The 19,195-nt window shown below is 34.9% G+C and overlaps 1 protein-coding gene across 1 annotated transcript; it reads right to left on the bottom strand.

Annotated features, from left to right (window-relative positions):
* Positions 1-3,882: 3,882 nt before the first annotated feature.
* LOC25490337 (codeine O-demethylase) lies at positions 3,883-7,993 on the bottom strand. Its single transcript, XM_024780195.2, has 4 exons — positions 7,638-7,993; positions 7,271-7,521; positions 4,892-5,219; positions 3,883-4,383 (listed from the first exon to the last, which is right to left on the bottom strand). The coding sequence occupies exons 1-4, from the start codon at positions 7,884-7,886 to the stop codon at positions 4,150-4,152; spliced, it is 1,062 nt and encodes a 353-aa protein (XP_024635963.1). The 5' UTR covers positions 7,887-7,993; the 3' UTR covers positions 3,883-4,149.
* Positions 7,994-19,195: the final 11,202 nt, after the last annotated feature.

The raw sequence follows: 19,195 nt of genomic DNA, 5'->3' as shown, positions 1-19,195 counted from the left end.
ACTCATGAATATGAATAATGAAATCACCTCTCAACACAACATGGCTAGTATTATTTTAAAATGTTTTTTTTTTTTCAATTAATTTTATTTCCAAAAAAATAATATCAATTGGTGATGCATCTTAAGAGACAATGAAGAAATAATAGAATTTTGGCCCACCATTATCAAGCTAGATTATTGGGCGGATGAGACCTTGATGATGAAGGTATTAAAAATACGTCAGAGTTAGGTGGATGTTTTTTGGCATTTTTATCAATGTTTTATGAAAGGATCGTAACGAATTGGTATTTAATCAATACTCCAATCTTCAATCAAATTGGCTCCTTCATGTAGCTAGCCATATGCAAATGGTAGTTGATAGTATTGATAAACCTGCGACATGTATGGAGGGCCTGGGTCCATTATTTCTATCAAATGGGAACCCCCTCTTGTACGTACTTTTAAGTTTAATGTAGATGGAGCCCCCTCCTAGACTCTTGTGGTGGTCTTATTCAATGATTGTATTGCAATCTTGGTCGCAATAATTCTCAGTGTGTCGAGATATGGAGCTTAGTCCATGATATACGTATTGCTCGCCATCTTCATCTTGACTGTGTCATTTTCGAAACGGGTTCTACCATTGTTGCAGTTGTTGTCCTCAACCAAACTACCATGCACTATCTCTTATTTCAAGCCTCTCCTAGAAGAGGTTTTTAATCATCTAAATCTTTTGTATTGGTCTGTCACTACTCAGCATTATTTTAGAGAGGTCAATTCATCTGCTTATTTATTACCCAAAGAGGATTTGATACTCTCTTCTCTTCGATTTTAGTTAATATTGATTGTAATTTTCTATATGGTATTTTGATGATGGATCATAAGGATATCCTACATATCTTTTGGTTGGTTAATATATCCCCTTATTACCAATCAAAAAGTAAAAACCACGTAAAATCAATTTTTATTAATTTTTTTGGATCATATATTTAAAGAACCACTCAAAATGAATCATATTTCGATTTTTTTTTTTTTTTAGAATTTAATTCTTATAGTTTAGTGTAAGTATGTCCTACACCGTTAATTAATCATAACTATTAAATCATTAAAAATACTTGGATTTATTCGTAGTTATTTTAAAGACATTTATTTTGGTGTGACCGTTTGGCATTGTAAAACTCATGCCTAAAGAAGAATTTGTCTTAAAAATAGTGCATTTAACGCATTGATTTTTTTTTTAAGGAACAATGCATTGAAACTTTAAAAAGTTATTTTTTCTACTTAAAATTTATCATTTATTTACATTTTTGCATTCTTAACAAGTGCCCTAAACCCTTAGGCCGCTTGTTAGCAAGACCAATACATATTAAACTTAATTAAACCAAAGGAAGAAGTTATTATTAAATAAAATATATCGACACTTTTCATGATTCAATTTTTTATTAAATTTAAGGTTAAAGTGCACTTTTCCCCCTAAGTTTCAAAAAGTTGCGATTTTAGTCCCCTATGTATAAAAACTATAATTTTGACCCTCTAAGATTTAGCTCCTTTGCATCTTTGATCATTTTGGCCAATTTTGACCGGTCAATTTCTATGTGGCACGCCTAGGTGTTTAATTATTTAATTAAAAAAAAAAATTAAAAACATACAGTCATTTTTTAATTAAATAAATAGCCTTAGGATTAAATCAATGACTATCCGCTTCTCCAACTCTCTATAAACCCTACCCTAAGGTAATGCTTTTCATGAATCAATTTTCTATTCTCTTGTTTATTCCCATGTCTTTGCTTGTTTGTTGCTTTTTGTTCTTTTGATTGTGTTTCTATTTTTATACTAAATTTCAAATTTAATAATGATGAAAGAATAGATCTTGTTACATAATTGAAATTTGAACACATTTTCAAGTGTACCATGATTATCAGTATTAGTATCTTATGATACCTCTAATTGTATCTCAATTCGATACAAACCTGATCTCAATCGAATCTCAATCCATTTTGATATATCATAATTTGTCCTTAAACTTGGTGAAGCCAATGGTTTTATCTCGTCACTCGGTAGTCAAGCCTACTTTTCTTTTTTTGTCATTTTTATTGAGGTTCACAAATACATATAAACTAATTTTTTGCTTGTCACTGACACGTTGTTCATTGCTCATATACCATACAATTTAGAATAAGATTCAGACTTAAGGTTCGAAAAGTAGGTATTCTCTAATTCACATTATGAATTTTGTTTTTATAAACATGTAGTTCTCTAAAAAAAAAAAATGTAGTGAAATCTTAGCTTGAGAACTTGTTGCTCTAGATTTTGTAGGGACTGATCCATGAAGTTTTTAAATCTCTTTTGGTCTGTCCTAATCATGAATTGCCAGCCCTAAAAGATAGTGTCTAAACTTTGCAAGAGATTCAGTGATAGCGAGCAATTATCTAGTATAGGGGATACTTGCTTTGAAAATTAAGCAATAAAGCGTCATCCTTTGACTCAAAACCGCACCTATACCAATCTCTAACACATTAGTTTCTAGTGTAAAATTTGACAGCATAGCCTTGTTCAAATTTTCAAAGGCAGAATCTGCAAGTTCCAACCAAACACATTTAATTTCTTTAAGGGATGTTTGGATTGAGGGTTTAGAAGGGGAAGAGATGAGAGAATTCGTTTTAATTTTTTAAATTACAACTAATGTAAAATGTTCTTTCAAAATAAATTAAGTGTTTTTTTTTTGAAGTATTATATGATCATTATTCATTTATCATATTGTTAATTCAATTTTCTAAAAATCAATTTATAATGTCCGTAATTTAAAAACGAAAACTAAGCTCTCTCCTTCTAAACCCTCAATCCAAACACACTCTTAGTAAATCAGCAAGTGGCCCAGCAATATTGGCATAACCTGCAATCAGCAAGTGGCCCAGCAATATTGGCATAACCTTTAGTGAACCTTCTATAATAACTTACTCCATAACATGAACTACATACATCATTAATTGAATGAACCTAAAGAGTCAATTTTGTTTATATTTAAAAACGGATGGAGTATCAATCTATAGAACTCCCTAAGTTGCTTGATATTCAAAGGACGTGGCCACTCCAATACTGCTAGCACTTTGGTTTTTTCCATTGCAACTCATGCCCCAGACACGGTATGCACATCTGATACTGCTCTACGGTTTCTAGAACATATTGCAAGTGCTGCAATTGGACCCCTCATAGATTACCAGTGAGAAAATCATGAAGTTCGAGCACAATAATTTTGTGGTGCTTCAGAAGCAACCTCCCTGATAAATTTAACATAAAAGATTTTTCAAAAGAAAATAACATAACATTCATAAAAAGCAAGATAGTGAGTAATGTTAGTTAAGTAGCTGAGCACATTTAATGATCTCATTAGAATGGCTTGAATGCAATATTTGTGCAGTTAGACACCAGACCTACAAAAGTGAGATTTCCAATTCACATCTCCTTTAATGCTAAGGCTCCGAATTCCTATTCTTTTCAGGATGTCCTCTTTTGATTTCCATTTTTTTCTAACAAAATCATATTAGAATTTAGAACCATGGCATGGGTTTGGAATTTAGTCAAATAAATCATGAGTTACATGGAACCTAAGATAAGCTTAGGATGTTATGTTAAAAAACCAAGTAACCAACGCAAACATTATGTGAAACTCTAATCCCGATTATCACAATAAACTAGTCATATTTATCAACAAAAAAAAAGTGTCCTATACCACTCAATTTTGTGGCTTATTAAGAAGCAAGGTGCCTGAAAAATTACCAAGATTCAACAATATCTATCCTCGGCGAGAAAATTATAGAAAGATACAGCACTTCCATTTTGTGGTGTACTTCAGAAGCCACAACACACATTTTATTTGGTTTTCATTCTCTTACATTTCACAATTTGTTTTTTTAACAATAAATTTATTAATGATCAAATCTTTGCATACGACGAACTAAAACTGGAAAGATAAAAAGTACATAACAACTTGCGCCAAAGGAGGAGCATCCAAGAGAAAATTCAAACACCATACAACATAAACACCAATAAAAACACGACTCAACAAAAGGTACCACCAACACGAATAAAAACAAAACCTCCAAACCTAAAGCCAACACTAAAACAAGCTAAACTCCCCACAAACCATTTCAAGAAATTCTGATAAGCATTTGATTAAATTTTGCATTGATCAATTGGTCTTCCGTAAGGAGAAATCTTTGGATACAAAATAGCATAATCTTTCACAGTTTTGTATAATACTGGCCTTGACTCATTCACTAGTTTGTCAATTGGTTTGACCTCTTTCTCTGAATTTGGGCGACATGTCATAACTACTGTGAGCCTTTCCTTTTCTGAATCTACCACTGCTCTGTGTACTGGACTCTGGAAAATTCCATTGCTCATTATCTGTGTGTATCACATTCAATTTCAACATGTTGTATCAATCCTATCGTTTTTCAGGTATATACAGGAAATTGATAAAGAAATGCATAATAAGAAATTTTATCTTTAAAATACAATTTGAGTTATTTTTTTCTTGATGAAATTAAATTAGCCCATCCAAAGTAGAATCGAGAGAATAAAATTTGAGACATTGAAGAAGAGCTCACTCCAAACTACTAGGATTACATCATTTTTTTATAGTTATATTCTATAGTTGTTTTAACACTGCCTTTATAACACTCGTAAACCGGTCCAGATCTTGGATTCTTTTGGTATTTAGATTTTACCACACTTAAGAGTATTTTGTCCCGTGAGCATAGCTCAGTTGGTAGGATAATGCATTATTATATATATGCAGGGGTCGGGGTTCGAACCCCGGACACCCCATTTATTCACCTTATAAGGTGAATTCTAGCCACTAAACTACCTGACAAAAAAAAAAAAAATTTTAACAACCAAAGTTACTCCGTACCTCCATTTGATCACCAACATTAATCAGGAGAGTATCAGGGACTATTGGAACTTTAAACCATTTGTTATCTTTGAGGACTTGGAGGCCTTCAACCTCTTTATCTTGCAGCAGAATAGTTATAGTTGATGGATCAGAATGTACCTTCAGGCCTAGAACATGATCAGCCTTAGGACATGGAGGGTAGTAATTGATTCTCATATACGTTGCAGCTCTCTCTCCACATTCCTTTTGGAAACAGTCCTCTTCCAAATTCACTAATTTCGACATGGCCCTTAAGATTACTTCGTATAACTGCAATACACATTCGGTATATTGTTGTGTAGTATTCCTGCATTCACAAATTCATTTACATATATATTAATAATAATAATAATAAAGCAAATAGTTGTATCATTTTACCATCTTCTTTGAAATATGAGTTCCAATTTCGAGTGGGATTGAATATCTCAATTTATTTTAGCTAGAGGATAAGGAGTTAGTTTTTTATTTTTTATTTTTATAAAAAAATAAAGAGTTAGAGGTTTAGGTTTAAATCCGGACAAAGGAAAAAAAATAATAATCTAACAACTAACTAATTTATCATTTAAAAAAAAGTTCGAAATCAGAGTAAGATAATAGTAAAAATCAAAGATAAAAAGTTGTATATTCATGATGATTAATAATAATAGTAATATATATATATATATATACACACACATAAACAAAATATCATGCTTTGGCTCTTTTGTACTGACCTTTTATCTTTTTCTAAAATTACCTTCAACTTTCAATACAAATAAAATTACTTGTTTTTTCGTTCTTTTTATTGCACTAAAGTTTGAGAATTATGAACGGTGTTTTTTTATGAAATTTTAGTTTTTATCAAAATTATAAATATAAATGATTGTTACTTTCAAATTATAACAAATCAAACTAACATTTTTTTATCTATTTCAATGACACCAACAATATAACAAAAACATATAATTTAAATTCCTATCTTTTTAATGACACCAACAACAATCATTATTATAAAAAAAAATTATTTTAGAGTATATTTGGGATAATGAAAAAGTCAGCCAAAATCTTATATATATACTCGATCTAGTTTGTTAAGAAAAAAAATGAACATATATTCATATTACATTTTTTACATTTTGTTTTAATTTTGAATTCACTCCATCAATTGTTTTTTTTAAAGAATAAAAAGATAAGGAAAAAAAGTTATATATCGTGGCCAATAAAAATTGAATTTGTTACACTTTTTATTAATATTTGAATTTACTCTTATATATTTGTTATGTGTTATTTTGTATTTAAATTTGAGGGTAATTTAGGAAAGAGAAAAAGTCATCCCAAAAGAGTCGAAAAAAGGGATTATTTTCTTTATCTATAGTATATATAGATAATAATAAAAAAAGTTACATATGTAAAGATGAATAATATATTTAGGGTATGTTTGTTACAGATTAAAATAAAAGTGATTTTCATATTTTAGAGCCCGTTTATTATAGTTTTTTTAAGGAAAAAATCACTTATTTTAAAAAAAATAATTACTTTTACGAGTTTTGTATCCGTTTGTTACAACTTTTTAAAAAAAATCAGAATCTAAAAAAATCTAAAAACGACTTCAAATGAGAAGCTGTTAAGAGCAGCTTCTCAAAAAATAAATTTTTTTTAGAGGAGAGAGAAAATATATTTTAAAAGATTGAACTAATTTTGTAACAAAAAATCCGTTTTATATAGTTGTATCAAAACAAACTAGATTATTTGTTTAAAAAAGGTGATTTTATTACTGTAAACAAACGCAAAATAGATTCTGATTTTTCATAAAATCTCTAAAAAATCACCTTATGGCCCATTTGTTAGATTAAAATAAAAGTGATTTTGACATAATATAATTTAGAGACTTTATGAAAAATCAGAATCTATTTTGCGTTTGTTTACCGTAATAAAAATCACTTTTTTTAAACAAATAATTTAGTTTGTTTTGATACAATTATATAAAAATGATTTTTCATTGCAAAATTAGTTCAATCTTTTAAATTATATTTTCTCTGTCCTTTAAAAAAAATCTATTTTTTGAGAAGCTGTTTTTAGATTATTTTTTTTAGATTCTGATTTTTTTAAAAAAGCTATAACAAACAGATGCAAAATTCTTAAAAATGATTATTTAAAAAAAAAAAAAAGTGATTTTTTTCTTAAAGAAGGTACAAAAAACTGACTCTTAAACTTAAATACTTTAAGCTTTTTCTATATAAAAAATTAAAAAAATACTTTATGTATGCTTACCATATTAAGAAATATCCCTGACAGCAATATGTGGAGCTATTGAAGTATTAGCTACTTCAAGTCATGTAAAAGAATATTCAACGTTATTGAGAAATTAGTGGTTTATACCTGAAATCATTGAGTTTTTGTGGCCAAAGTTTTAAATTCCTTTCATCTTCAGGATGTACCTTCAGATATACTCTATCAGCCCAATCATTCCTTTTAAGATCTGAATAATTATCATTTCCATATCCTTCAGTATCAGTAGTGCCTAGCCCCCTAGCACATTTTTGCTTTTCTTCCTTTGGAAGTTCAAAGAATTGCCTTGAAACTTCCCTCACTTTGTCAAGAAACAAGCTCGTCATACCATGGTTTATTACCTGAATCACACAAAAATTAATTGAGAATATCATTCTTGGGTGTATGGTAAATTCTTATAAAAAAATGTAAGCAACATGGCATGCATGCATGCATAAATAAATAATGAAAATGAGACCATGAAGAAGCCACAAGAGTCGAGTGCAGATTGGAGTTTCTGAAGCTCCTGCTGTGCTATTGCCGTAGATGGAGATGTGAGGTTGGCAATGTCAACGACTGTAATATGAAGATTTGATTCTGAAAAAGGAAGAGCATCATAAAGTTCAACACCATCCTCGTAGATATACTCATCTGGAGTCACATTTTCAGAATTCAATGCCAGCTCTTGCACTGATCTAAAACCTTTTTTCTCTACCAACACTTCCATTTTTCTTGAGACTGATCAAGTTATCTTTATCTTATATATAGATATATGAACCCACTCTTCCATTTTTCAGAAAATCGTGATATACTTACCTTATCTTTTTCTTTATCTTTTATGTGTATATTTATGCATGATTCATTTTTACCTTATCTTTTTCTTTATCTTTTATGTATGATTTGTGGGGTCCAGCCATTGCCGCATGTCCAACATACATTTGACAAGATGGAAGGTTGCATGTGATGACAAGTAGCAGGATGCATGGTGTACACATGGTGTAGTGTATGAGTAACACATGGTGTAATGCATGAGAGACACTTGGTGTGGTGCATGCATTGCAAGGGACACTTGGTGTTTTGCATGAAAGGCAAATGACAAGTGTCTTCATGCATGTAAGGCAACTTTGGCTTGCTCCTCCTATAAATAGGACCATGATCAAGCATTCACAACACACCATAAGAGAAGAACAACAAAGAGCAAGAGAGAAAGAGAACCTTGCTCAAGAGAAAAGTCATCCTCATAGAGAGTTTTCTTGTGAGAGAAATAGCGAGCCAATTTGTGAGAGTGTTCCTTACAAATTGAGAGATATATTGTAGTGAGATCCACCTAAGGGTGAAGTTGTTGTATTCCCATTATCATTATAGTGGAAGTTTTTAAGAGGCCCAAGGGTCCCGTGGTTTTTCCCTTTCTCATATTGAGAAGGTTTTCCATGCTAAAATTCTCTTTGTGTCATTACACTTTTATTTCACGTTTCCGCTAGTGCTTATTTTGAGTTGACGGAGGAGGGAAATTATGCAGGTGTAACGCCCCAATTTTATTTAATTATTTTTAGTTATTTAAAGTCCTTTATATGATTTTTAAATCATTTATGTTGTTTTGTGGTGTGGTGTATTTTATTAAATGGCTATTTTTAGTATTTAATAGAATAAGTGAGAAATAGGATTTAATTGGAGTTTGGGGGTTATACGAGAATTAAGTAAACTTAGGGGGAGTAAAGTGAATATTGGGAGATTATATTTATTAAAGAATTAGAAAATAGAAGTGGGGGAAGCAGTTTTTACGTACAACAGAGAAAAGGGAGAAAAGTCAAGAAAAGGGAAGAGAACCAAGAAGGGCTGCGATTTCGATTATCTAAGGTAAGGGTGAGGCTAACTTGCAATGATTTTAGTTTATATAATTCTGATTCTGTTTAATAAAGATTATGAATAAATTTGGAGAATTGGGAATTAGGGTTAAGGAGAGAATTGATGATTAAATGATGGAATTAGGGTGAATTGATGTAGAAATGATGAACAGACTTTAGATAATTCATATATTGATGTTTAGAATCAGTTCTAAGGTTAGAACCATGGAATTGGGTGAATTTTTGAGAAAAACTGTAACCTGGCCGTACTGTTATTCATCGCTCGCCTCCCGAGTGATGAACCTCGCCATAGCGAGTGATGAAGATCATCGCTCGCCTCGCGAGCAGGAGTGGTCGCCTCGCGAGTTGCATTTCGCAGCTCGCCATAGCGAGCAAGTTTACTCGCCGTGGCGAGTGTGGGCAGAGAGCTTGCAAGATTTCGTGTTTTTGAGCTGTGAGTTTAACCTTGGGTGTTTATGAGGGCCTGAACATATACCTTAATGATTAGGCAAAGTTTTAGAATGAGATCGAACTTGGAATGGTGTCAGAATGGAATGGTGAGTAGTTTACCCTAACTCGCCATGGCGAGTAGAGCCTCTCGCCTCGCGAGTTGTCCCATTTCAGAAGCCTTGTTTAGGATTTTGCGATCTTTTGTCGCACGTGATGATATGAGTAGACCCTTGAGGTAGGAGAGAAGTTATTCTTGATTATACGGAGATTCAGAGAGGATGTTTGTAATGTTTAATGACGTCGACTTAGGTTGATGAACAAATGAGGAGATAGTTATATATTATGAAAGATGTTGATATGAGTCCTACTCGTTGTATATGATGGTTATTATTGTTGTTGTCTCGCTGCTTATTATTATATGTTGTTGTTGAATTGAATATGATTTGCTGCTGATTGTTGGTTTATGCATAAATGCATTCAATTGGATTATACAAGATGTTGGTTCAGGTTGTAAGGTTGCAAGTTGTCGTTCTAAGTAACGGAGTCATAGGTTGTTGATGTTGACCAAGTTGGGGAGTAAGTCATAAGTTATTATGCACAGTCGTTGTCGTAGTTGAGTTGTATGTTGATATACACAAGTCGAGTCCTTTCATGATTAGGAAACCGTTGAGGGCTCATGCCCTGGAATGCTCGTCATTCAACCGTTGAGGGCTTATGCCCTGGAATGCTTTGTCATTCAAATGTTGAGGGCTTATGCCCTGGAATGCCTTGTCATTCAATCTGTTGAGGGCTCATGCTCTGGAATGCTTTGTCATTCAAATTGTTGAGGGCTCATGCCCTGGAATGTTAATCATTCAACCGTTGAGGGCTTATGCCCTGGAATTGCCTTGTCATTCAATCTGTTGAGGGCTCATGCCCTGGAATGTTCATCATTCAAATTGTTGGGGGCTTATGCCTCGGAATGCTTAGTCATTCATTGAGTTGAAAATAGTACCCTGTCGTTCGTTGTCGTTGATGTAGTGGATGATGTTGTCGTTGTCGTTGATGGTGATATTGTCGTTGTTGTAGGTTGTGTTGTGGTCGTTGTTGTTGATGGAGATATTGTTGTTGTTGTCGTTGTTGGTTGATTTAGTAAGAGTTATTAAAGTTGAAGAAGTATGAATATTATTGTGGGAATATATGTTGCTTATTACGTTATTTAATTAAGTTGATGATTTATATATCTATTATTATTGTTTGTGAATCTCACCCCTTCTGCTTGGAATTGTTGCCCTTCGTATGGGTAACTTGCAGGTATTGAAGCTTATTAGAAGTGGTGGCTCAAAGTGTCTAGGGCTCTGATACGTATGGGATGGGATTTTCTTATTGTTTTTCATTCCTATGTATCAATTTTGAATATTGCTGACGTAGCCCTATGGTTGTTGAATTTATGTTGATAAGGCTTTTATGCCAAAGATTTAATTATGGAGATTTAAACTGTTGCTGTTGTTGTTTTGATGCAAATTTTCCGCTGCAAATTTAATGATGACTTTCAAGGACGTTTACTAAATTGATTTTATATTCTATTTAAGAAATTTTGAAAATGAAGTGTGACATGCCCGTTTGGGAATTACTCTGATGCATGTTTTATTAATTGATTTTTGGGAAACGGGGTGTTACAATTGGTATCAGAGCAGGTTGGTCCGTCCGGCCAAGTAGTAGAGTCGTGTTGAGCCACCTAGGATAGAGTGTCAACTCTAATGTTGTATTGTTAATTGTTCTGATTGTTGTTTGTGGTGCAGGGTTATGTTTTAGAGGTATATTTTCGAGGACGAAAATTCTAAAGTTGGGGAGAGTTGTAACGCCCCAATTTTATTTAATTATTTTTAGTTATTTAAAGTCCTTTATATGATTTTTAAATCATTTATGTTGTTTTGTGGTGTGGTGTATTTTATTAAATGGCTATTTTTAGTATTTAATAGAATAAGTGAGAAATAGGATTTAATTGGAGTTTGGGGGTTATACGAGAATTAAGTAAACTTAGGGGGAGTAAAGTGAATATTGGGAGATTATATTTATTAAAGAATTAGAAAATAGAAGTGGGGGAAGCAGTTTTTACGTACAACAGAGAAAAGGGAGAAAAGTCAAGAAAAGGGAAGAGAACCAAGAAGGGCTGCGATTTCGATTATCTAAGGTAAGGGTGAGGCTAACTTGCAATGATTTTAGTTTATATAATTCTGATTCTGTTTAATAAAGATTATGAATAAATTTGGAGAATTGGGAATTAGGGTTAAGGAGAGAATTGATGATTAAATGATGGAATTAGGGTGAATTGATGTAGAAATGATGAACAGACTTTAGATAATTCATATATTGATGTTTAGAATCAGTTCTAAGGTTAGAACCATGGAATTGGGTGAATTTTTGAGAAAAACTGTAACCTGGCCGTACTGTTATTCATCGCTCGCCTCCCGAGTGATGAACCTCGCCATAGCGAGTGATGAAGATCATCGCTCGCCTCGCGAGCAGGAGTGGTCGCCTCGCGAGTTGCATTTCGCAGCTCGCCATAGCGAGCAAGTTTACTCGCCGTGGCGAGTGTGGGCAGAGAGCTTGCAAGATTTCGTGTTTTTGAGCTGTGAGTTTAACCTTGGGTGTTTATGAGGGCCTGAACATATACCTTAATGATTAGGCAAAGTTTTAGAATGAGATCGAACTTGGAATGGTGTCAGAATGGAATGGTGAGTAGTTTACCCTAACTCGCCATGGCGAGTAGAGCCTCTCGCCTCGCGAGTTGTCCCATTTCAGAAGCCTTGTTTAGGATTTTGCGATCTTTTGTCGCACGTGATGATATGAGTAGACCCTTGAGGTAGGAGAGAAGTTATTCTTGATTATACGGAGATTCAGAGAGGATGTTTGTAATGTTTAATGACGTCGACTTAGGTTGATGAACAAATGAGGAGATAGTTATATATTATGAAAGATGTTGATATGAGTCCTACTCGTTGTATATGATGGTTATTATTGTTGTTGTCTCGCTGCTTATTATTATATGTTGTTGTTGAATTGAATATGATTTGCTGCTGATTGTTGGTTTATGCATAAATGCATTCAATTGGATTATACAAGATGTTGGTTCAGGTTGTAAGGTTGCAAGTTGTCGTTCTAAGTAACGGAGTCATAGGTTGTTGATGTTGACCAAGTTGGGGAGTAAGTCATAAGTTATTATGCACAGTCGTTGTCGTAGTTGAGTTGTATGTTGATATACACAAGTCGAGTCCTTTCATGATTAGGAAACCGTTGAGGGCTCATGCCCTGGAATGCTCGTCATTCAACCGTTGAGGGCTTATGCCCTGGAATGCTTTGTCATTCAAATGTTGAGGGCTTATGCCCTGGAATGCCTTGTCATTCAATCTGTTGAGGGCTCATGCTCTGGAATGCTTTGTCATTCAAATTGTTGAGGGCTCATGCCCTGGAATGTTAATCATTCAACCGTTGAGGGCTTATGCCCTGGAATTGCCTTGTCATTCAATCTGTTGAGGGCTCATGCCCTGGAATGTTCATCATTCAAATTGTTGGGGGCTTATGCCTCGGAATGCTTAGTCATTCATTGAGTTGAAAATAGTACCCTGTCGTTCGTTGTCGTTGATGTAGTGGATGATGTTGTCGTTGTCGTTGATGGTGATATTGTCGTTGTTGTAGGTTGTGTTGTGGTCGTTGTTGTTGATGGAGATATTGTTGTTGTTGTCGTTGTTGGTTGATTTAGTAAGAGTTATTAAAGTTGAAGAAGTATGAATATTATTGTGGGAATATATGTTGCTTATTACGTTATTTAATTAAGTTGATGATTTATATATCTATTATTATTGTTTGTGAATCTCACCCCTTCTGCTTGGAATTGTTGCCCTTCGTATGGGTAACTTGCAGGTATTGAAGCTTATTAGAAGTGGTGGCTCAAAGTGTCTAGGGCTCTGATACGTATGGGATGGGATTTTCTTATTGTTTTTCATTCCTATGTATCAATTTTGAATATTGCTGACGTAGCCCTATGGTTGTTGAATTTATGTTGATAAGGCTTTTATGCCAAAGATTTAATTATGGAGATTTAAACTGTTGCTGTTGTTGTTTTGATGCAAATTTTCCGCTGCAAATTTAATGATGACTTTCAAGGACGTTTACTAAATTGATTTTATATTCTATTTAAGAAATTTTGAAAATGAAGTGTGACATGCCCGTTTGGGAATTACTCTGATGCATGTTTTATTAATTGATTTTTGGGAAACGGGGTGTTACAATTGGTATCAGAGCAGGTTGGTCCGTCCGGCCAAGTAGTAGAGTCGTGTTGAGCCACCTAGGATAGAGTGTCAACTCTAATGTTGTATTGTTAATTGTTCTGATTGTTGTTTGTGGTGCAGGGTTATGTTTTAGAGGTATATTTTCGAGGACGAAAATTCTAAAGTTGGGGAGAGTTGTAACGCCCCAATTTTATTTAATTATTTTTAGTTATTTAAAGTCCTTTATATGATTTTTAAATCATTTATGTTGTTTTGTGGTGTGGTGTATTTTATTAAATGGCTATTTTTAGTATTTAATAGAATAAGTGAGAAATAGGATTTAATTGGAGTTTGGGGGTTATACGAGAATTAAGTAAACTTAGGGGGAGTAAAGTGAATATTGGGAGATTATATTTATTAAAGAATTAGAAAATAGAAGTGGGGGAAGCAGTTTTTACGTACAACAGAGAAAAGGGAGAAAAGTCAAGAAAAGGGAAGAGAACCAAGAAGGGCTGCGATTTCGATTATCTAAGGTAAGGGTGAGGCTAACTTGCAATGATTTTAGTTTATATAATTCTGATTCTGTTTAATAAAGATTATGAATAAATTTGGAGAATTGGGAATTAGGGTTAAGGAGAGAATTGATGATTAAATGATGGAATTAGGGTGAATTGATGTAGAAATGATGAACAGACTTTAGATAATTCATATATTGATGTTTAGAATCAGTTCTAAGGTTAGAACCATGGAATTGGGTGAATTTTTGAGAAAAACTGTAACCTGGCCGTACTGTTATTCATCGCTCGCCTCCCGAGTGATGAACCTCGCCATAGCGAGTGATGAAGATCATCGCTCGCCTCGCGAGCAGGAGTGGTCGCCTCGCGAGTTGCATTTCGCAGCTCGCCATAGCGAGCAAGTTTACTCGCCGTGGCGAGTGTGGGCAGAGAGCTTGCAAGATTTCGTGTTTTTGAGCTGTGAGTTTAACCTTGGGTGTTTATGAGGGCCTGAACATATACCTTAATGATTAGGCAAAGTTTTAGAATGAGATCGAACTTGGAATGGTGTCAGAATGGAATGGTGAGTAGTTTACCCTAACTCGCCATGGCGAGTAGAGCCTCTCGCCTCGCGAGTTGTCCCATTTCAGAAGCCTTGTTTAGGATTTTGCGATCTTTTGTCGCACGTGATGATATGAGTAGACCCTTGAGGTAGGAGAGAAGTTATTCTTGATTATACGGAGATTCAGAGAGGATGTTTGTAATGTTTAATGACGTCGACTTAGGTTGATGAACAAATGAGGAGATAGTTATATATTATGAAAGATGTTGATATGAGTCCTACTCGTTGTATATGATGGTTATTATTGTTGTTGTCTCGCTGCTTATTATTATATGTTGTTGTTGAATTGAATATGATTTGCTGCTGATTGTTGGTTTATGCATAAATGCATTCAATTGGATTATACAAGATGTTGGTTCAGGTTGTAAGGTTGCAAGTTGTCGTTCTAAGTAACGGAGTCATAGGTTGTTGATGTTGACCAAGTTGGGGAGTAAGTCATAAGTTATTATGCACAGTCGTTGTCGTAGTTGAGTTGTATGTTGATATACACAAGTCGAGTCCTTTCATGATTAGGAAACCGTTGAGGGCTCATGCCCTGGAATGCTCGTCATTCAACCGTTGAGGGCTTATGCCCTGGAATGCTTTGTCATTCAAATGTTGAGGGCTTATGCCCTGGAATGCCTTGTCATTCAATCTGTTGAGGGCTCATGCTCTGGAATGCTTTGTCATTCAAATTGTTGAGGGCTCATGCCCTGGAATGTTAATCATTCAACCGTTGAGGGCTTATGCCCTGGAATTGCCTTGTCATTCAATCTGTTGAGGGCTCATGCCCTGGAATGTTCATCATTCAAATTGTTGGGGGCTTATGCCTCGGAATGCTTAGTCATTCATTGAGTTGAAAATAGTACCCTGTCGTTCGTTGTCGTTGATGTAGTGGATGATGTTGTCGTTGTCGTTGATGGTGATATTGTCGTTGTTGTAGGTTGTGTTGTGGTCGTTGTTGTTGATGGAGATATTGTTGTTGTTGTCGTTGTTGGTTGATTTAGTAAGAGTTATTAAAGTTGAAGAAGTATGAATATTATTGTGGGAATATATGTTGCTTATTACGTTATTTAATTAAGTTGATGATTTATATATCTATTATTATTGTTTGTGAATCTCACCCCTTCTGCTTGGAATTGTTGCCCTTCGTATGGGTAACTTGCAGGTATTGAAGCTTATTAGAAGTGGTGGCTCAAAGTGTCTAGGGCTCTGATACGTATGGGATGGGATTTTCTTATTGTTTTTCATTCCTATGTATCAATTTTGAATATTGCTGACGTAGCCCTATGGTTGTTGAATTTATGTTGATAAGGCTTTTATGCCAAAGATTTAATTATGGAGATTTAAACTGTTGCTGTTGTTGTTTTGATGCAAATTTTCCGCTGCAAATTTAATGATGACTTTCAAGGACGTTTACTAAATTGATTTTATATTCTATTTAAGAAATTTTGAAAATGAAGTGTGACATGCCCGTTTGGGAATTACTCTGATGCATGTTTTATTAATTGATTTTTGGGAAACGGGGTGTTACAGCAGGCATTTCCCAACAGTGGTATCAGAGCACTCGTTGCTCTGGGACTGTGAGGTATCGTATCTGCAAGATAGTTCTTAGTATGCTCTGTGGCTGCAACATTGTTTGATCTTCCACATCAGAAAAGAAATTTCTTGTCGCTAGAAATAAATTGAGGTAGTGATATATTGCATGTCTAGGAGTTCTGGCAAGGAAAGACTTGGTATTTAAGCGTGTCTTTTGACCCACCTCTCTTACCTGGGAACCTTCCTGGTGCACTATTCACGAACTCATATTTTTTTTAGTATACGATATTAGGCAGTTGGTTAAAGAAAATATTTCCTGTGTAACTCAAGATGGAGAGTTCAATCAGCCATGATGGTGATATGTTCAAGCTAACTGCTGAAAACTACTCATATTGGAAGCCGATGATGGAAGACCACTTGTATTGCAAAGACTTTCATGAGTCAATCACCCGAAAGGATAAACCTGAGAAGAAGACCGATACAGAGTGGGAGCTTCAAAATCGGAAGGCAGTAGCCATGATCAGAAAATACATCGACAGAAGTCTGTTCGAGCATGTGTCAACTTATACCAATGCGTATGAGTTATGAATAAAACTTGAATCCTTGATTCAAAAGAAGACGCCAAGGAACAAAGCCCACCTTGTTAGACGACTTGTGAAATTGGAGTACTCAGATGACCATAACATGATCGAGCATTTGAATACATTCAAAGGTATTGTGAATCAACTAACGAAGACTGACATGAAGATAGATGATGAGTTGCAAACTCTTCTACTCCTAAGTTCTCTACCTGAGAGTTGGGACACTCTAGTCGTCACTCTCAGTAACTCTGCTCCAGATGGGAAACTTGTCATGGATTCTGTTACAGATTCCTTGCTAAGTGAAGAATCAAGATGGAGGGAAAGAGGCTTCAACAACCAGTTCGAAGCAAATATTGTTGATAATAGAGGAAGGAGTAAGAATCGTGAAAGAGGTGGTCGTGGGAGATCACAAGCTCGATCCAAGTCCCGCACTAGACCAAGTTGTTATTATTGTGGCAAACCGGGTCACAAAAGACATGAGTGCAGATTCTTGAAGAAAATCAACAGGTTGGAACAGTCCATCCAGATCTGATAAACCCAAAGAAGAATAAAGAAGATGGAATCACGACAGCAGTCGTAGCAACTAACGAGAATTTCTTTCTTGTTGAAGAGGAGAACTATCTAAATGTAGCGTCTGATGACTGCATTTGGAAAATTGACTCAGGAGCATCCTTTCATGTATGTAACCCCTCATGAAGAATTCTTCTCATCATATCAAAAAGGAGATTTTGGTATGGTGAAGATGGGCAATCAAGTCACAAGCAATTGTTGGCATTGGCGAGGTGACTATGGTTACAGAGAATGGTTGTAAGCTCGTATTGAAGGAGGTTAGACATGTTCCAGACATGCGTCTAAACCTTATCTCAACAGGAAAGTTAGATGATGCTGGGATGATAAACCAATTTGGAGCTGGTAGATGGAAGCTCAGTAAGGGAAGTATGACCATTGCTCGTGGTAAAAAGGAAGGCTCTCTGTATATGATGCAGGGAAAGATAAACAAGGGAGATATTAATGTATCTCAAGACAAGAGCAAGGAATTGTGGCACAAACGACTTGGCCACATGAGCGAGAAAAGTTTGGATATTCTTGCTAAGAATCATCTTCCAAACATCAAGGGTCAACCACTTGAATCCCGTGAAGATTGTCTAGCAGGAAAACAACACAGAGTATCCTTTCAAAGATCAGATGATGCAAGAAGAAGAAAGCATATCTTAGATCTTGTTCATTCAGATGTTTGCTCTACATCTGAAAGGTCCCTTGGTGGCTCACAATACTTTGTTACCTTCATTGACGATCACTCTAGAAAAGTATGGGTGTATCCATTGAAGACGAAAGATCAAGTTCTTCATGTTTTCAAAGAATTTCATGCCTATGTAGAACAGGCATCTGGTAGAAAACTGAAATGTTTAAGGACAGATAATGGTGGAGAGTATATAGGCCAATTTGCAGCCTACTGTAAATCTCATGGAATAAGACATGAGAAAGTACCTCCCAAGACTCCTCAGATGAATGGAGTAGCTGAAAGGATGAATAGAACAATTGCAGAGAAAGTCAGAAGCATGCTTTCTCAAGCAAAACTTCCCAAATCATTTTGGGGTGAAGTAGTGAGAACTGCAGTTGATTTGATAAATTTGTCTCCTTCAAGACCTTTAAATGGAGAGATACCAGATGAAGTATGGTATGGAAAGAAAGCCTTCTATGGTCATTTGAGAGTCTTTGGATGCAGGGCATTTGTCCATGTTCCAAAAGATGAAAAAGCAAAGCTAGATGCTAAGACGAAGGAGTGCATATACCTTGGTTCACCAAGAGATGAACTTGGCTTTAGATTATGGGATCCTGCTACTAAAAAACTTGTTCGAAGTAGAGATGTGGTATTCTATGAAGATCAGACAATCCACGACATTCAATCTAATAAGCCAAAGGCCATTGTGGTACACAATTCAGGGGGAGAGATTCCTCAAATGAATTATGATCGTGATCAGCTAACAGAACCCAATCAGATGGATGAGCCTGATCAGGTAGACCAAAATCAAGCAATACATGAAGAGCATATGGCAGATGATGATGATGATGTTGAGATGGAACAAGAACCTCAATTGAGAAGATCAACGAGATCTAGACAACCATCAAGAAGATACTTCTCAGGTGAATATGTAAACTTCACCGAGGAAGGCGAACCTCAAAGCTTCATGGAAGCCATAGAGACAACCAATAAAGAAAAATGGTTGCAATCCATGGAAGAAGAGATGCAATCCCTAAAGGAGAATGACACGTATG

This window comes from Medicago truncatula, chromosome 3 (assembly GCF_003473485.1).
Source record: "Medicago truncatula cultivar Jemalong A17 chromosome 3, MtrunA17r5.0-ANR, whole genome shotgun sequence".
In the NCBI taxonomy this organism is placed as follows: domain Eukaryota; kingdom Viridiplantae; phylum Streptophyta; class Magnoliopsida; order Fabales; family Fabaceae; genus Medicago; species Medicago truncatula.
This window is presented reverse-complemented; position numbering and strand designations above follow the sequence as displayed.

Excerpts from the sequence above, each read along its gene's own strand:
- LOC25490337 (XM_024780195.2), bottom strand. The coding sequence starts at position 7,886 with ATGGAAGTGTTGGTAGAGAAAAAAGGTTTTAGATCAGTGCAAGAGCTG. Across the intron at positions 7,522-7,637 it reads ACTCTTGTGGCTTCTTCATG|GTAATAAACCATGGTATGAC; the intron begins GTCTCATTTTCA and ends TGTGTGATTCAG. Across the intron at positions 4,384-4,891 it reads ATGTTGGTGATCAAATGGAG|ATAATGAGCAATGGAATTTT; the intron begins GTACGGAGTAAC and ends TGATACACACAG.